We start from the raw sequence: 18,029 nt of genomic DNA, 5'->3' as shown, positions 1-18,029 counted from the left end.
CTTGTTTTCTTTTTTCTTTCTCAGCAGGTGATCCAGGTGATTGATATATGCATTTTTTTTTCTCTGCCCGTTCTGTTGGTTTTTGTCTTTTGCCCTTCTCCCCCATCCCTCTTCTCAGCTGTTTCTCTTTCCCTCTTTCTTTCTCCCCTTCTTTCCCCCAGTCAAGTCTGTCCCGTATTCAGTAAGTGAAAATAAAATAAACAATAAAAGGTGAATCAAATGGACCATTACGGCAAGGCTGGGATGGTCAGTTTGGTAAAGTAAATCCGTTGGGCATCTTTCTTTGCCTTTAGACAACAATTCTGATGGCAAAAGAGCCAAACGGGACAGGCCAAAAAACAAAAAAAACAAAAAACCCCCCCAAAAAACAACAAAAAAAACCAAAAAAACGGTTCCATCTTTTTTCTTTCCATTTAAAATAATATCACACAAATTGCTGTTCTCATCCATAATGACCAGCTAATTCAAACAAACACAGTGGAGGCTGTTGGAAAACATAGTAGGATTTGGAGCTACAAATGATGATTATGGAAAATATGTAGTACCACTGTGGCTCTTACCATCTTTGTTTATGACTACATATGCATAAATACCCAAATCATACCCAAATCATTGCCCTCGCTTACACAGAACATGCTATCCATCACAGGGCATACATTATCAAGCCGCTCCTCTCTAAACACATGATCATCTTACTTACATTTGCATGCCTTGACACGCAGCAACTGTTTATTAACAACTGTAAACCAACACAATTATGAAAACATGATCCCAGAGTAGAAACAGCACCATCATATTTCGGGGGCCTTGATGGGGACTTGCCATGATGGAATGGAGGGTGAAATTCCCACTTTTATTAAGACATCTCACGCGATAATGCAGGTGTGGCTCTTGCAACAGCCTGAAGCTTAGTGGAAGTTGAGTGATAGAGCAGGACAATAACACTAAAAATCAAAATAATAAAATAAACTTTTGCAGTGGCCCGGTCGGACCTCTGAGTTCAGCCCAATCCTGCCGCCTGACCTCAAGAGACACATTTAGAGCAGACACCCCAACATTATAGCTGAGGCAAGTAGTTCTGTCAGGAGGAATGGTACACAATGGACCAATTAACACAGCGGAGGCAGCTGCAAATGATGTCATTTTAAAGCAGACTCTTCAATATTTTGCCATTAAAAAGTTACAGCGCACAATCTCCGTAAAACGTATTGTTCTATTCTGCTGGTGTGAATGAAAGACAATGAAATTTGATGAAATGTGTTCTTGCCTTGTTCTTGCTGTGCTATTAATAAAATGAAAAAAAGGTCAGCATGTGACAGCAGCTTCCACATAGCAGTTTCCCGTCATGTAATATAGATATTTGCAGTAGTTAAGAAACATTAATATGGGTTTTAAGTAGAAAATTAAACATAAATGAAGGAAGCTTACATTTTGCAGGCCGTCACTAGGGAAACTACACCAATGACTCTACACCCACACTCTAACATTTAAGTAGACCTTTATTGGTTTACACACCAAACTACTTTGGATTGCAAAATGCCAGCTTATTTATAATACATTGTGTGCTGTTGAGTGATCGCTACGAGTGATGACACTGAGGCCATGTCCTTGGGAGTGATTCAGTTAGTTTGGCTGTTTGAGTGACGTGCAGCTATATACATTGCCTTTACAGTATTTTTGAGGGTTATCTAATGTTTTTAAAATGTATGTCTTTCTGCCAAAAACTACAATTTAAATAAACAATAAATATAGAATTAACATGCATTTTTGTAGCTATTATTTTTCATCAAAACATTCCATGTTTCATCGAATGAGGGCTTCAGTTTGATATTGCACAGCAAACTGCCATGTGAGCTGCTGAGATTTTTCATTTTCACCTTGTCAGCTCATTCTTCGAGTGTGAGTGGTGGTAAATTTCCTGGACACATTCTGGGTCAGAAGCAGGTGAGCTGCGTGGAGTAGGCTGAATGGTGTGGAGCACCCAGCTGGCAGCTCTGAGAGGAGCTCTTACACCAAATTATAGTGCCCATAAAGTTGTTTTTCTTGAGTGTAAAAAGGAAATCAAAACATATTAAAGCACTTCAATTCACAGTATATGATTATCTACAGGGGCTGAGCCACAGTGAGGCTGCTGTAGACAGTGGTCAGGACTTAAAGCCAGCTTAACTCTATTTTTGTAACACATAACCAAAAATCACATGATAATGTACAATTTAATAACAGCAAAATCTATTTCCTCTACAATCAGATGTGCAGTATTTATTCCCACTAAATCATTGTTTTAATGCTATAAAGTATATTATTAGGCCAGAGGGGCCATGGCGCGATATGGCAGCCTCGCTTCTGTCAGTCTGCCTCAGGGCAGCTGTGGCTACAACCGTAGCTTGCCTCCACCAGTGTGTGAATGTGAGAGTGACTGAATAGTGGCATTGTAAAGCGCTTTGGGTGCCTTGAAAAGCGCTATATAAATCCAATCCATTATTATTATTATTATTATTATTATTATTATTATTATTATTATTATTATTATTATTATTATTATTATTATTATTAAGGAAGTAATAAATGCAGTGGAACACTTCATTCTCTGGTGCACAATAGTTTGTGGTAATAACTTTAATTATATCATATTTATATTCATTTTAAAGAACAATCAAGCTGATATGTTTGCATGGAAACTAAGAGCATCTATGGAGCAGATTTTTTCAGGGAAAAATAATGAGATACATGTGACTGTTCAGTTCTCGCATATATTGTTTTCAGTAAAAGTCTTCTGATCAGCAGTAGCCCAGGCTCCCTATCTTGTTGTCTGCACTGTAACACAACATTTTTATTACTAATTTCAAGTCTTCCACTTTGCGTCAGTCCTTTTTAAATGTGTTTTGGCCCAGAGACGATAGTGGCATTTCTGGATCATGGCTTCTTCTTTGCATGACAGAGCTGTAATCTGCATTTGTGGATGGCACAGTGGACTGTTTTCATAGACAATGATTTCTGAAAGTGTTCCCAACCATTGATTTCCATGACAGAATCAAGCCTTTTTAATGCAGTGCCGCCTGAGGGCCTGAAGATCACATGCATCCAATACTGATTTTCGGTCACAATTTGCAGAATTAATTAATTTTTTTGTAGATTGGTTAACCTCTGCTCGCCTTTACTTCTGAGAAACTCTGCCTCTCTAAGATGCTCTTTTCATACTCAGTCATGTATCTGAGCTGATGCCAATGAACCCAATTAGATGCAAAATGTTCCTCCAGCTGTCTCTTTTTAGTACCACTTACTTTTCCAGTCTTTCCCAAGTTTCTGGTGATGTGTTTCTTTCACCAAATTCAATCTGAGTTAATATTTTATAATGAACTGTTAGTATTTCCGGGTTGCTAAAAGTAATTCAATAAAGGGCTAGATAGTGGGAGATGCCATAAAAAGTTGAAGCCTTTCAGCACGTCATTTCGGTGAAGATGGCGTCAGTGAACATGATCAGACAGCATTTAAGGGTCTATGTATGTCATGTTAAGTGTGGGAGAAAAAGTCTGAAATGAGGGTGTCTCTTGAACTTGCTTTGCTCCTGCTTACCAGGGTTTGTCAAAGCCATAACACTATTTATTGATAAGTAGCTGAAGACAATAGTACTGTGAGGATATGACCTTGATAATGAGACTTATTTCAAAGTGTAAACATTCAGAATCTTGAATGTCAGCCATTTCCACCCAAGCGAATTAGTTCATGCCATTTGCTCTATAATGATTGATTTGCTCAACACTGCCACCACACATATGCTCATTAAAAGATGTCCCTAGTGAGTCGCAAGCCAATTGCTGCAACTGGGCCATATGGCTGCTTCCTTCCTTGCTTATTGGCTGACCTCTGTACATCATGCTGACAGTTTTCACCATGCTGCTTCTCACAGAGTGGAATTGTCTCCAGTGAAATCCTGCTGACTGTTGGTCCCCTGGTCATCTCTGTCTCTCAGTGTGGATCCCGGAGAGTAGTAACACCCCCCCCCCCACACACACACACACACACTTTGCCTTTTGTTTTCACCGTGAATGTCAGCTGAAACAAAGTGTTTGCAGTTCTCCATCTGTGACACCTGCATATCCAATCTACACAGTCATGTGTGGCTGTTGTGGTCAGTACTCACATTGCTACCTGGTGCTGACCTTTGAACCTTGGAAAGGTAGCACAGGATGCTTGTAATTTTATGCAGTACTTGGCTTCTCGAAGTTCTTTATGTCACTGGAAGAAACAGGGCAGGTTATTGTGCCATGGGGATCCTGTTCCTGCTTCAGATTCTGAAGGAGGATATATCCGTTTTCAGAAACCACTTACAAAGCTGTAAAGGTTTTTTTAAAAAAAGGATGATCAATAGATCTAAATCAGTCACAAGGTTTCCAATTTTAAATCCCATTAGTTTTTCAGATGGGCTTGCTTCAAGCTGAGAGTGCAGGCCTTTGAAGTCTACAGCATAAAGATCTATTTAGAATGACCTGAATATTTCTTTTTATTACAGATACATTTCTATCTGATGTGTTCTTAGTATGTGGCTGGAGGAGTAAATAAGTGGCTTACTACTGTGTGCCTCCCTCCAGTAATACTACAGTTCCAATGGCCTTTGTTACATGGCAGTTTCAATCCTTCACGCCTTATCAGAACAATGGGCGAGTGACCAAGGTCTATTAGTTTTCCAAAGGGCGTGGGAGAAATGCATACATGGCGTTACAGAGAGTTCACATCACCCTTCGCTCTACTTCTTTCGGACGGTCCTGCAGAAGGCTAGCACCATTTCATTTCTCCGTGGAAAACGAAGGAGTTGCACGAACCGAGGGGAAAACGACTAATAAAACCAAGAAAGCAACTCTCAATGCCACACGAAAGGCGAGAAACCCCGCACGGCTATTTTCAGTAAGAGCATTTCTGTGTTCACGAGCGAGAGAGAAAGAAAGGCAGAGGTGAACGGAAATTACGCCGCGTCGGAGCTGCAGCCGTGCGAGGCTTTCTGTAGCAGGTAGTTTCTCATTGGATGTGTGTTATGTTTTTTTAAACTGCTAGATTAAAGTGACAAAAGCTGGGTGATGAACACGAGGCGCCCTCCCGGATAAATCGCAAAGCATGGCAAGAACGCTCCTCTCCGAAGAAGCAGGTGTATTCCGCCAAGTGAAGGCGCAGGACTCAGAACAGCAGCGACGCACAGCCGCCTCTGGACCGTAATCACCTGCTCCAAAGGAAAACACCCCATTCTAAGACACTGTGGCTCTTAACCTGCGTATCATCGTCAGAATAACTAGATTTTCTCTCAACTTAAATCTCGTCTGCTAACCAGGAGGATGAGAGTGCCGTGACACAGCGGGACGCATTTGGAAAATTCTGTACTGACAGGAAGAAAAAGTCAAGGATTGTTCTGTTGGCTTTTTTTGTTTTTATTTTGCAGCTCACTCTTATTAAGGACAAAATTATCTGCAAGGATGGCCGGGGCACTCTTCTCAGTGGACTCAGTCTACATCGGAATGGAGGTGGTAATTGCTGTGGCGTCTGTAATCGGGAATGTGATGGTGGTCTGGGCGGTGAAGATTAATAAATCGTTGCGAGATACCACGTTTTGTTTTATTGTCTCCCTGGCTCTGGCGGATATTGCAGTGGGAGCACTCGTCATCCCTTTGGCCATTACTATCAATATCGGACTCCAAACTCACTTTTACAGCTGCCTGCTTGTGGCGTGCACGGTGCTGGTCCTGACGCAAAGTTCGATCCTGGCCCTCTTGGCTATTGCAATTGACCGCTATCTCAGGGTCAAAATCCCGACCAGGTAACGACCTTTTTGCAACCTAAAGGATAAAATTAAGGACGGGATTGAGTCATGCGTTATTTGTGTAATGTGGGGAAGTGATACGAATGAAAATAGCATAGATTTGTTGGAGGTACTCACCAGAAATGATAGCAGAAGCCAGCACAGTTCCAGTGCTGTTTCATTGATTTCTGTATGGGTCTCGTTTCACTATACAGGAAGCTGCCAGTCTGCCAGTTTCTTTATATGCATATATATCCGCCTCCCCATGACAGCTTAACAGAGCAAGGCCAATCTACTAACTACTTTAATTAGTCTTTCTGTCATCAGGATCTCTAATGTGCTGAAGAGGTGCACAGCGACACAGAAGTGGTCAGCTTTGCTTCTCCCGCTTTGTATGTGGTGGACACATCATGTCATGCTGGGGTAAAGTAAAAGCACAAGCAGTGGTGTTGAAAAGCTAAAAGGACAAGCCGAGAAGGAAAGAGAAATTACTTATTTGAGAATATTGCCTATGAAAGCCTCAGACCCTTGTCCCCTGTTAAATCCCATGAAGTCTTCCAGGCTTACAGTAATATTCTGTCATCAGTTTTAACTCTTGACTTTTCCATGTAAAGTTTGTCTGTCACAGCAGCATCTGGGCGTCCTTGCTCGGGTTATGCATGTAGAAAGTTTCTCAGGAATTGTCACTTGTTTCCAACACACATTGCAGAGACTATATTTAACAATATGCAAATACAGCATTGTAACATTTTCATAAATTACATAATATGCTGCATGCTCTACCACGCTCCCTGTTTTTAGATCAGAACCTGATCTTTTCCGATCTCTTTCAGGCTCAGTTTTTCGATTATTTTATTTATTTATTTTTTTCTGCACTTCTGACACAGACCTCACTTAAGGTCTGGGTCCCTAATCAATACTCATCCTACACATGGCACCTGCTACATTTGGGCTAAATTGAAGAATCTTGTTTTGCCTCACGCTACCCTTTAGCAAAGGTCAGCCTGTGGTAATATGGGTGTTTTCTTTACAGCCAAAACATCCTACATTAAACATTAACCATTAGTAATCTGAAAATGACTAATCACTGGCTTACCATGATGAGCTGTATCAGATAACTACTTTCATCCCTGCCTCGGGGCAAGTATCAGGTTGTGGTCCCTGAAATTCTTTACTTACAAGTCAAGACAGCAGTGATAAGATCTTTAAGCCTCTGCCTTTTTTTTAACCTCCCTCTGACTCTGGCTACTTCTTCATAAAGCTTCTTAAATAATGAGAAAGCCTAGCCTGCAACACCTTTAATATCCAGTATGTAATAGCAGCTTTCTTTCTTTCTTTTCTTTAAAAAAAAACCCATTTCTGGTTTTAAGAAAGTCATTAAAAAGTAACAGTCTTGCAAAGGTCAAGTATCAAAGATAAGAATTTCAGAAACATATTTTAAAAGGTAATATGTGCTGCAAGGACCTTTTCACAAAGTGTCTTGGGGGTTGTGGCTGTGAAGATGTGAATCACATCTTCTGTCAGCCCAAGGACACTGACAATATGAAAAATGAAGTACAAAGAATGAAAACATGCATGCCCTGACAATGCTATGTGGGAAAGTGCTGACGTGTCGCTCTGCTGTTTACTCCTGTAGGTATAAGCGGGTGGTGACCCCTCGGCGAGCGGCACTGGCAGTCGTGATATGTTGGACGGTAGCGTTTATTGTGGGACTCACACCCATGTTAGGCTGGAACAACCTGAAGCGCTGCCAGGAGAACGGCTCCATCAGCTCCGACCTCATTACCACGTGCAAGTTTGAAAATGTCATCAGCATGGACTACATGGTCTATTTTAACTTTTTCGGCTGGGTGCTCCCACCTCTGCTGCTCATGCTGTTCATCTACGCAGAAATCTTCTACATGATCCACAAGCAGCTTAACAATAAGAAACTGAACACCAGTCACGCAGACCCCAACAGGTACTATGACAAAGAGCTGAATCTTGCTAAATCCCTTGCTCTTGTCCTCTTTCTCTTTGCTGTGAGTTGGCTCCCCCTCCACATCATCAACTGCATCACACTCTTTTGTCCTGAGCGTAACAAGCCCAAAGTCGTCCTCTACATTGCCATCCTGCTCACCCACGGCAACTCTGCGGTCAACCCAATTGTCTACGCTTTCCGCATTAAGAAGTTTCGCTCAGCCTTCCGGAAAATCTGGCAGCAGTACTTCTGCTGCAAGGACACATCGGCTCTGGAGACCCAGGCCAGTGACAGGAAAGAGATGCCAACGTTAGACCTACAGCAGGCAACACCGCCTCTTTCTCCACAGACAGAAATCCCTAAACCCCAGCCTCTGTCTGAGCAAAACCAGAAGGCCGAATCACCTCAAAAACATAAAGGACAATCATCCTTACTGGGGCAGAATGCAGCCTAAGCAAAGGATAGAGCTGATGCCTGGAGAAGTAATGATCAGTGGGCAAAGCATATGCGCTCTCCTTGTCTAATGTGTAACATGCATTGTTACACAGGGCTACAATGCTTAGCGGAAGGGAGCCAGTTAAATCACTGGATGAGCAATTGTCTTCACTCAGGAGGAGTGTATATGCTGAAAGTTTGATCAGAGAGAGGGAAAGAAAGGTTGCATATAATCGTGAAATAATGGAAGTCTTTTTCTGACAGTGACTGTTGGTTTATCTTAGTAACAAACTGAGAACACTGAGCTTTAACTGTTTTATTCAATTTGGTGGAACAGTTGGTGGAAACATTACAAGATGTGCAATATAAGTTATTGTGGTTGGTCAGTATGAGATAATCAGATATTACAACTTTCTTAAACGTTTATATATTCAATGGAGGTGGCAACTCTTACTACTCCATAACTGTGTGTAAGTTTAAAGTGACAGTGGCTAAAAATATATGAATGTAATAATGTAAATATGGGACTAAAAGCAGCACAGCTGTGAATGAGCATATCTTCTTCAGGGTCTTCACTGGGCAACAATGTGTAGTGTGTTATCATGGAAAGGTTTTTTATAACCCCTTAACTCCTTTATGCAGGAGCTCAACCCCCCCCCCTCCCCCCCGTCATTCAGCAGTATCAATCTATAGCAGAAGGAGCGACGAAGAGGGATAAAAAAGTAGCAGGTGGACCAACAAGAGCTTTTAGGTGTTGCATGCAAGAGACTTGAAGAAGGAAGACAGCAAGTCACCTGGGAAAAACCCAAGATGCACTTAAAGCTCCTCCTTGAGTGGATCTCTTCCTGCCAGCCTCTTTTATCTGGTAGTAAGAGTGGGGTTTCCCTTTTTACATTAATAACAACATTATCACATCTCAACACCAGAGTAGCAGCCATGGCCTTATTCATTATCTGAACTGGTGTGGGCTCCACTTTTAACTGACCCAGAAATGACAACCTGAAGATGGTGAGTATGTACTACGCTGTAAGATGAACTTTTTTCGCATTAGCTTAGTAATCTAAGTATGGTAAATGCCACTGACTTAAAGACTGTGTGAGAATGTAAACTAACTTTCTTTTGTCTCTGGAAAAGACTAAGAGGTGGGATAAGACACTGACATTCTCCTAAACTGGTGACAATCTCTTCTGTAAGGTTAAGGCATTTCTATCACTGTCTTAAACATCTGACAGGCAGGAGCAGACAGTGAAGCTGTTTGATTGACTGAAAAGACAGGATCAACAGAAACAGTAAAGCACTCCACCCATGTGAAATGCCTACAAAGTAGAGGCTGGGTGGGTTGTAAATACATACATTTAAGGGAAAAGTGGATGAATAAATGTTTAAAGATGTGTCTTTTTTTAGTTAATGCAATTTACAACCTGGGTTTACAGCTCTGATTAGCACTGAATAGTGAAATATACATGTTTGTGTCATGATTTTATGTTTTTTAATAAAATGTATAATTCCTAGTCCGAATGTTATTACTGAGCACAGTGTCTATGTGCTCTATGATATATGGTTATAAAGTAAAAAGCATTTTCAGCAGTAAATATGATTTTTTTTAAACTTAAATTGAATGTGGTTATGTTTTTTTGTTTTGTTTTTTTTTTATAAAAAAGAGGAAACAATCATAAAGAATGCCATCATCAGTCATAGAACATCCATGCAGTGCACATCAGTAAACACATCAAAATTCAGTCATGGTAAAAAAGAAAGTACATTTATAGGGTTTTACATAACAGGACATAATAAATCATCATCTAATCCTAAGAAAATACAACCTGAGGTGAGCAACAACCCAAACATATTGCACCCGCTTCTTATTTATTTAAGAAAAATAAAGCAAAAATGCAGAAGCAGTGCCTTGAAAATGAAATATAATTAAGCACACCCTTAGCTGCTCCTTAGACTCTAAATTCCACTGGAGGCAGTAAGTGCTGCTAATAAAATGCACTTGAGGAAGTGATCATCACCATGTGTGAGTACCTCTATGAAAGCAGAAGGTTTGGCAGTGTGCAGATGTGGGGCATTCAGGTGTGACACAATGCCAAGGAGGAAAGGCAATAATCTCAGAGAAGCAATTGTTGCCGATCAATATGGGAAAGGTTTGTCATCCGTTTGCACCAACAAAGATTATTCACATGAGGAAAAGATTCAAAAGATCCCCCCCCCCCCCCCCACACACACACACACAAATAAATAAATAAATAAAATTAAAAAAGAAAGAGAAACCCCCCAAAACCAAGAGCTACACCTCAGAATCTGCAGGCATGTAAGATGTTAAAGCTCTGTAACAGTGTATAGGACACAGATGAGGTCTGTATGGAGATGTTTCTCCATAATGCACAGCACCATGTTTGGTGAAAACTGACCACAGCATATTAGCAGTGCATAACAGCATGTTTTGTAGCCAGAGGACCCGGGCACCTTGAAGTAAAAAAAACAAGGAACTTCTCTGTAAGTCAAAGTATTCTAGAGCCAAACGTGTGAGGCTGAAAGCTAAAGTTAGTCTGAAAATTGGGCCATTATACAGAATAAGCATGCAAGTAAACTAGAAGATCTCCATCAGAATGGTTGAAAAAGAAAAGAGACGTCAGACCTCAGTCTGATTGAAATGCTGCAGTCACGCCTCACAATGATGTGAGAGACTGATGAATTCAACAGAAGATGTAGCACTTGAACTTACTGCTCTAGGTGATTTAATAAGCTGGGTGTACTTAGTTTTCCATACATTGCTTATGTATTTTTGCTCAGTTTTTTAGTTGTGAAGTAATACAGAAACAAGCAGCAGTGACTTTAAACCTTTGATTCGATCTTTCTCTGTGTGCTTTGGTTTCGACTGGATGTGTAGGATGTCAAAAACATTTTGGTTGTAAACTTTGGTCAACTCTGGTTTTTTTTACGTAAATGTAGTTCTTTTACTCAAATAAAGGGTTGTTTCACAGAGTGATTGTAATTGAGAAATATGCTGAATCCCAGGCCACTCATTTAATCAGTTACACATATCAGAGTACAGCAGTGGGTCAAACACAGTACTGTATCTGCTGAGCGATATGTGAAAATGGTACACTGGCAGGTCATTTTTGAGTCTTTTGCTTTTTGTTTCAGTTTTCCGGAAGCCAACCTTCCTGGTTAGGTTCAGTCTCACATCTTTCAAAAACACACCATTATTTCAGGGCTGGTAGTCTAAAAATAATTCCTCAGGAGTCACTGAAGACCATACCAGAGCTAAGGACAGGGAATATTGCATCAGGTGTTCAGGAACATTCAATTATATGGTGAAATTGATCTTTGGATGTGTTAATAAGTGTCTGTTTTCAGTTTTGTGTTTACATTTTATTTCTGCTACTCTCAAGTGGCCGAAAGCACCAGTAAATGCATTTTTAAAAGAACTGGACTAATAGGTCTTACACCTATGTTTCTTCCTTATATAAAGTCATGTTAACTAAGGATGCACTTGTACTATTAAAAGATCATAAACAAGTTCTTTTCTGTCTGTTCAGTCCTCTGGATCATTTGTCATCCTCTGACATGTAATTTTTTCCACAACAATCAGCACTCGAATCGGTGGATATCTCAGCTTCTTATGGGTACCTTGCTGCAGCTTATCAGCGCTGTCAGAGTTCTCATTAATTTTTCAGAATAATGCCGTGAGTGGCTTTATGATAACAGTTGACAGTTGTCACCATTCACACAGCATTTCTTCTCTCTTCTTTCTTCTCAGTCTGTGAGTTTCTTTGATATTAAAAGACTTGTGAAGTTCTGAAAAAGACCAGGCAGCGCAAATAAGGACTGTGCTGTGTCTGCAAGGGTTTATGCTTGAAAGCTGTCAACAGAGTAACTTCACTCGCTTCTTTCTGATATGACATGTGTATAATCCCTACAGTGGATGTTGTGTGTGCAATTTTATATGACATGATGTTAAACAGAAAGCTTTTATAAATCAATAAACTGTTCAATATAATGATTCATAATAGTTTGCTCTGTGGCCCTGTTCTTATCATATTGGCTCCAATGAAAAGATTAAATATTAAGTGAAAGGAGACTTCAGATAAGAATGTGTATTTCTATTAGAGCAGTGACCTTTCCCTGCAGTGACATACTGTCCTTGGGCTGATGTTAGTGTGAACCACAAGGCCTGAGAAAGAGGAGAGAGACTTGTCTTCACACGGTTCATCATTCATAAGAAAAAGTGATACTTAGAGCATAGCTATCATTGACTTTATGAAACCACAAGTGTTATAATACATTTTCACAGTTGTTGTATTGATTGGTTCACATTTCCAAAGACAGTTCTGCTCAGTAATGATCTATTTAAATAATACATGAGTTAATAGAGTACAGAGTACCATAATAACAAGTGTGCTTTGAATTTTCTGGCAAACCATATATACACGCACAGTACTGTGCAAAAATCTTGAGCCACCACTCGGGGCTTTTTTCTACAATTCTCATTCACTCAGTCACACACACAGTCATACAGTGTTCACATCTATGCCTAAGCAGTTTTTTTAATCTAACATTCACATGTAAACACACACACACACACACACTGATGAATGCATCAAGAGCAACTGGTTGTTCAGCATCTTGCCCAAGAATACACGTGGACTGGAGGAGCCAGGAAGTGATCTACCAGCATTCAGATTGGTAGATGGCCAGCTCTGAGTCACCACTGGCCCTAGGAGGCAGACTTTCTTAAAAACACTCTTTTGCAAACAGAAAGCCTGGATAACTATTTGCTCTTGAGCAATAGTTCTCCAGGCTTTCTCAAGGTCTCTCCCAGTATTTTTTTGGACATTGGCTGTGTATTCACTCATTTCCAGCCCAGTCTGACAATTTCAGGGAAATTTCTTTATTTTTTTTTATTTGTTAAGTCACTTAACACTGACCTACTATGAATCGCTCAAGCATAAAAAAAATGCTGATGCTGTATGGTGATGTGTCCTAAAAAAATTAGGTAAGTGAACAAGTGGTGGAAAAACTCTAAAGAACTATCTGCAGCAGAAGAACACTATCTGAAAGTCATATCCATAAAATCAGTGGAAACTGGTCTTAGGGAGTGATTACTCCAACTTTGATTTTGGTTCAAATGACCATCAGTATGCATGGACGAGTTCAGAGAGAGATAGAACAGTGAATGTCTAGAACTATCCAACCCAATATCACGGCAAAATGTGTAATAGACACCGAAGCATGAAAAGGGCGCACATGCAGAAGTTGCAGTAAGCAGCAGTAACAGCAAAGGGAAATATTTTATTTTAAACAAAATTAAAATAATCTTGGGAACGTGTTTAAACAGCCATCATTACACATTAGTTGCCTTGCTTAAACGTTTCTGATGATTAAGGACCCTTGAATATATTTTATAGGGTTTTTTTGCTCACTACCGACTTCTTGGCTGTAAATATATTATTTCTCCCTGTTGGTAATCGTCTGGGTTGAACCATCTGTGAAACATGGTGGAGTTTTTGTTTCTTATGGTTCCTGGTTCAATGACCCAGTGTTTTGAGTTTTTTTTGGTTAATCTTTGGGTTTATGAAGTCATTTAGGGTCTAGTTCTATATTGCTTCATCCTTTGAGCACTTCTGAGTTTTGTTCTGTTCCTTGGTTTGTGTCACCTTTTTGTGTTCAGTCTGTCCTAGACTTGTCCCTGTGTTTCCTTCCTAGCATCACTGTATGAAGTCTGTCTTGTCTCTGTGTGTTTCCCTTTCTGTCTTTGTGTCAAATCTGCATTTCTGTTCCCGTGTTCTGTTATTTTATTTTGTGTTCTGTCTTATTTTGGTAGTCTTTCATGCTGTCCCTCATTCTACTTTGCTGTGTGTTTCCCTGCTTCTTGTTCCTGTTTCCTCCAGTAAGTGTATCCCCTGGTTTTAATTTTGTCTGGATCACAGTTGACTAGTTTAGTTCAGCCAGAATAAAGGTTTGTTTCTTTTCAACTTCTGTTCGAAACCTGCCTGCCACATCACTTCACATGACACTGTCACAGTTTGGAGCAGCATTTCTGCCAATGTGGCTGTTGATCTTGTCAAAACTGATTGAATTGTGAACGCAGAAAAGTACTAAAGCCACACTGTCATACAGTAAAAGGATACTTGGACAGAAAAGACAGTGTTTCACTATCAGTCGTGGATTGGCCTCCCCAGACTTCAACATTATTGAAGCAGAGTGGGATCACCTAAAGCACAGGTGTCCTACTCCAGGCCTCGAGGGCCGGTATCCTGCAGGTTTTAGATGTGTCCTTGATCCAACACAGCTGATTTAAATGACTAAATTACCTCTTCAACATGTATTGAAGTTCTACAGAAGCCTGGTAATTAACTGATCATTTGATTCAGGTGTGTTGACCAAGGGTGCGATCTAAAACCTGCAGGACACCGGCCCTCGAGGCCATTAGCTCCCCACCCGACCTAAAGGAAGCTAACAGCCAAACGTGAGTTTGGATATCCTTAAGGAAGCCTGGAAAACTATTCCTCAAAGATACGTTACATTATATACGATTGTAAGGTCTTTGCCTTAAAAAGTGAAGCAACTGTTTGATTTGACACTATATAAATGAAATTGAATTGAACAGAAAGAGCTTGTCTAAGAGAGTTCAGGCTGTGTAGAAGAATAAAGGTGGTGATTCCAAATATTGACTTTCAAGCTGGTTAGAAGTGCACAAACTCTGGTTTTGTCTTTTATTCTGTATTTTTGTTCACGTTTGCAAAATGCTGAACCTATTTCCCATTGTCTTAGAAAAATACAAGGTGTGGCTCAAGACTTTTGCACAATACTGTATGTGGATCAATATTTCTTCTGGGTGGTCTGTTCCAGCTGTGTTTTCAGTCAATAAATTGAGCTGAACCTCTAACCAACATGGCTATTCCACTTCTCCCGTAAACTCCAGCAAAAGAGGATGAGGTGATTGCGTATTCGCTCCTGTAAGAAACATTTTCATTAAAAATGGAGGAGAGGTTTGATCTACCTGGGATCTCATCAGGCATCATAAATAAGCAAGTGTCTTTTGCCCCCAGTGCTGCTGCACAACAAGAAACACATCACCTCACCAAAACACTTATACATGATAGCAACATCTGTCTCAGGGAGCAGCTGAAACAGACCCTGAAAATGAAATGAGGATAACACCAACAAAACAGTTCTGTAAAGTCATGCCAGCACTTTACTATGTGTTATACAGTAAAGCACAGAATGATGCTCGTGTCTATTGTTGACTTTGTTATGCATGTGCGACTTCACAGAGAAGCAATCAGTCATAAAAACAAGGCCACCAATACCGCCTCCGCTGCAAGAACATCTGTGTCAGACTCCTCTGCGTTGTGATGCAGCAGTTTGGGAACATCAATTCCTGGTTGGCACTGCAGCTAATGAGAGGCTACATTCACATCAATGAACATAAATGAGCAGATGAAAAAAAAACCCACCAAAAAAACAAAATGTGTGGATGAAAATTTGCAGCAGATGGAAAATTTGCATTCAGTATCAGCCGAACATTGCCTATTAAGATGTAATGATATGCAGCATATTACTGGCAGTATGTCACAGAGCAATTACAGCACAGTGATTAAGTGAAATCCCGTTTAGCTGCAAAATAAACATAAAGGTGTTTTAACAGAAAACCAGGGCAATCTCAGAGCATTAATGAAACTACTTCTATAAATCGGTGCAAGGAAATCGATGCAGTTAAACAAGCTACTTTCCAGTAAAAATCAATTATTCACCAAAAAAGGCCTACAAAATTAGAACAGCATCAATATTTTATCTCCTTTTGTTATGTTTTTTTTTTAACGAAAGAAGAAAAAGCTAATCTCTGCACCAGGATGTTGACAACGCAGCCTTGAAGCAGGCTGTAAAATGTGGGGAGGGCATTGCCTGCTGTGTGAACCCAGACTAAAGAGAAGATGCACTAAATCATCCACTGGATTGATTTAAAATGATATTTTTATGGAGCTGGTTGAGGAAATGATGATTGTCTGCTTTGTTAGCTCTGCAGTTCCTTCTTTGGGTAAATAAGAGATCAATGGACAGTATGGCTGTTAAAGCTTAGTGGTGCATTTTCTTTCTGACACTAATTCCCTATACCAGAGTGCTGTCCTTTGTCTTCACTGACTGCCCTTATGACAGAGTGCCACCTACTGGTGAAGATGCACTTAGTACTAAGTTTATTAAAATGTGGTGGTTCCAAGAGAAGCTGCTACTGATTTGGCTGACTTCCGACTTCCTCATTAAGCATCTCCTGCAGGTTCTGGAGGACAGATCAGTGTTTTTTTTTAAATCTAAAATAGTTTTGATGACAGCTCCAAAGACCTGCTTGGCGCCCTTACAGGAACTAATTATAAAAAAAGGGTGGGGGTGGGGGTGGGGGGGGCACAGGGAAAAGAAAACACAGCACTGCTACACATAATGACATGCTAAACTGTGCTGCTTATATGATTTCTTAGCTATGAAAGAACATGCGTTGTTTAACTTGGCAATGTTCTTTGTACAATTCAGCAAAAAAAAAAACTAAATCAAGATTTTGCACAATTTTAAGGCAGGATATCATCTCTCTTTTTGATCACAAACAAGATTTTTGTTTTCCTTTGGTTTCTGAGCACGAGCCAGCTGTTTGAAGTTCTTGACTATCTGACCTTGATCCTACAGTATGTTCCAGAAAATCTTCCCACATCCACAGAAGCTCACCCACACACCGTCACTAGACCTAAAATTCTGTCCCCATTGTAAAGAGACAATGTGTTTTTTATTGCTCCACTTCTCAGGCAACTTTAAACAAGTTCGTGATGGTAAAATGTTACGCTGAATGCAGCGCTGTCCACTTCAGTGACACAGGAAGAGTCATGAGCAGATGTATAACCACAACCAGGCAGGGTTCGACTTGTTTACTGCAGTGCCGGAAAATGACACATATTGTGTGCAAATCTAGGTTTTTACCCCGAAGGAAAATGCTGCATTTATCTTACTCTGTGTGAGTTCAAACCCCTGCAGCCCCACGTATGGTAACAGTAAGCGCAAACACCAGCAAACACACATCAGAGGGAGGGATAATTGCCTGCCTCGACAAGTCTAAAGTAAAATGTGCAGAGGCAGTTGAACTGCTGTCTGACTCACTTCCCACCTGCTATCAGCTGCTTTTTTCTCAGGACTTTTTTTTTAATGAGGACAGGGAAATTCCCAACTCTTTTCCCATTTTTCTGAGATTGTGGTTTTTAAAAACCTGCTGAATAGACTTTGCCGTGCTCAGCTTTGCATTCTGGGAGTGTAACGGTTAACTGTTTTTCCTTCCCTGTTCCTTGTGGCAGATTTGAAAAAAACAACTCTTTATAAGAGTTACAAAGGCGTTACTCCATATGCAGTTAAACAATCCAAAATAATATTTAGGGCAATCAGAGCTCCCACCATAGCCCATGGTGTCACTCCTTGTGGCTGTGCTTTGGTTGGCACCCGCTCATAAAAGGCCACTGCTTATGGCTGGGAGTAATTAGCTTTTAATGGTGGTGGTGGTGAAAGATGGCTGTCCTTAAAGTCAACATTACTCCGCCTGCCTTAACTTGTTCTGCGGTGGCAGCAGACACTGTCTGCCCCCACAAGTGGCTCTCAGCCAAACCCCTCTGTTGCTTTTTAGTGATATTATATAATGACAGTACTTCACACAAATTGCCTGCAGCATTATTTAAAACGATATCTCCCCGGGGTCGTATGGTGGCCTAGGGGTTAAGGCGTGAATGTCTACCACAACATATCCAGTTCCCTTCCTGCTGTGGCCCTTTTCTCCTTTTATGACTCCCCGTTTCATGTTTTAATCTAAAA

The 18,029-nt window shown here is 40.5% G+C and overlaps 1 protein-coding gene and 1 long non-coding RNA gene across 2 annotated transcripts; one reads left to right on the top strand and one right to left on the bottom strand.

The window, feature by feature from the left end:
• The first annotated feature begins 4,728 nt into the window (after positions 1 to 4,728).
• On the top strand, positions 4,729 to 8,348 carry adora1b (adenosine A1 receptor b). Its single transcript, XM_026155104.2, has 2 exons — positions 4,729 to 5,803; positions 7,422 to 8,348. The coding sequence occupies exons 1-2, from the start codon at positions 5,463 to 5,465 to the stop codon at positions 8,197 to 8,199; spliced, it is 1,119 nt and encodes a 372-aa protein (XP_026010889.1). The 5' UTR covers positions 4,729 to 5,462; the 3' UTR covers positions 8,200 to 8,348.
• LOC145422794 (uncharacterized) lies at positions 5,397 to 6,153 on the bottom strand. The gene is made up of 2 exons (XR_013904048.1): positions 5,924 to 6,153; positions 5,397 to 5,822 (listed from the first exon to the last, which is right to left on the bottom strand). It is a non-coding gene; the product is annotated as an uncharacterized LOC145422794 (long non-coding RNA).
• Positions 8,349 to 18,029: the final 9,681 nt, after the last annotated feature.

Source organism: Astatotilapia calliptera, chromosome 20 (genome assembly GCF_964374335.1).
Source record: "Astatotilapia calliptera chromosome 20, fAstCal68.1, whole genome shotgun sequence".
NCBI classification, from domain to species: Eukaryota; Metazoa; Chordata; class Actinopteri; order Cichliformes; family Cichlidae; genus Astatotilapia; species Astatotilapia calliptera.
The sequence above is the reverse complement of the archived record's forward strand: the minus strand, read 5'-3'. Positions and strand labels throughout refer to the sequence as shown.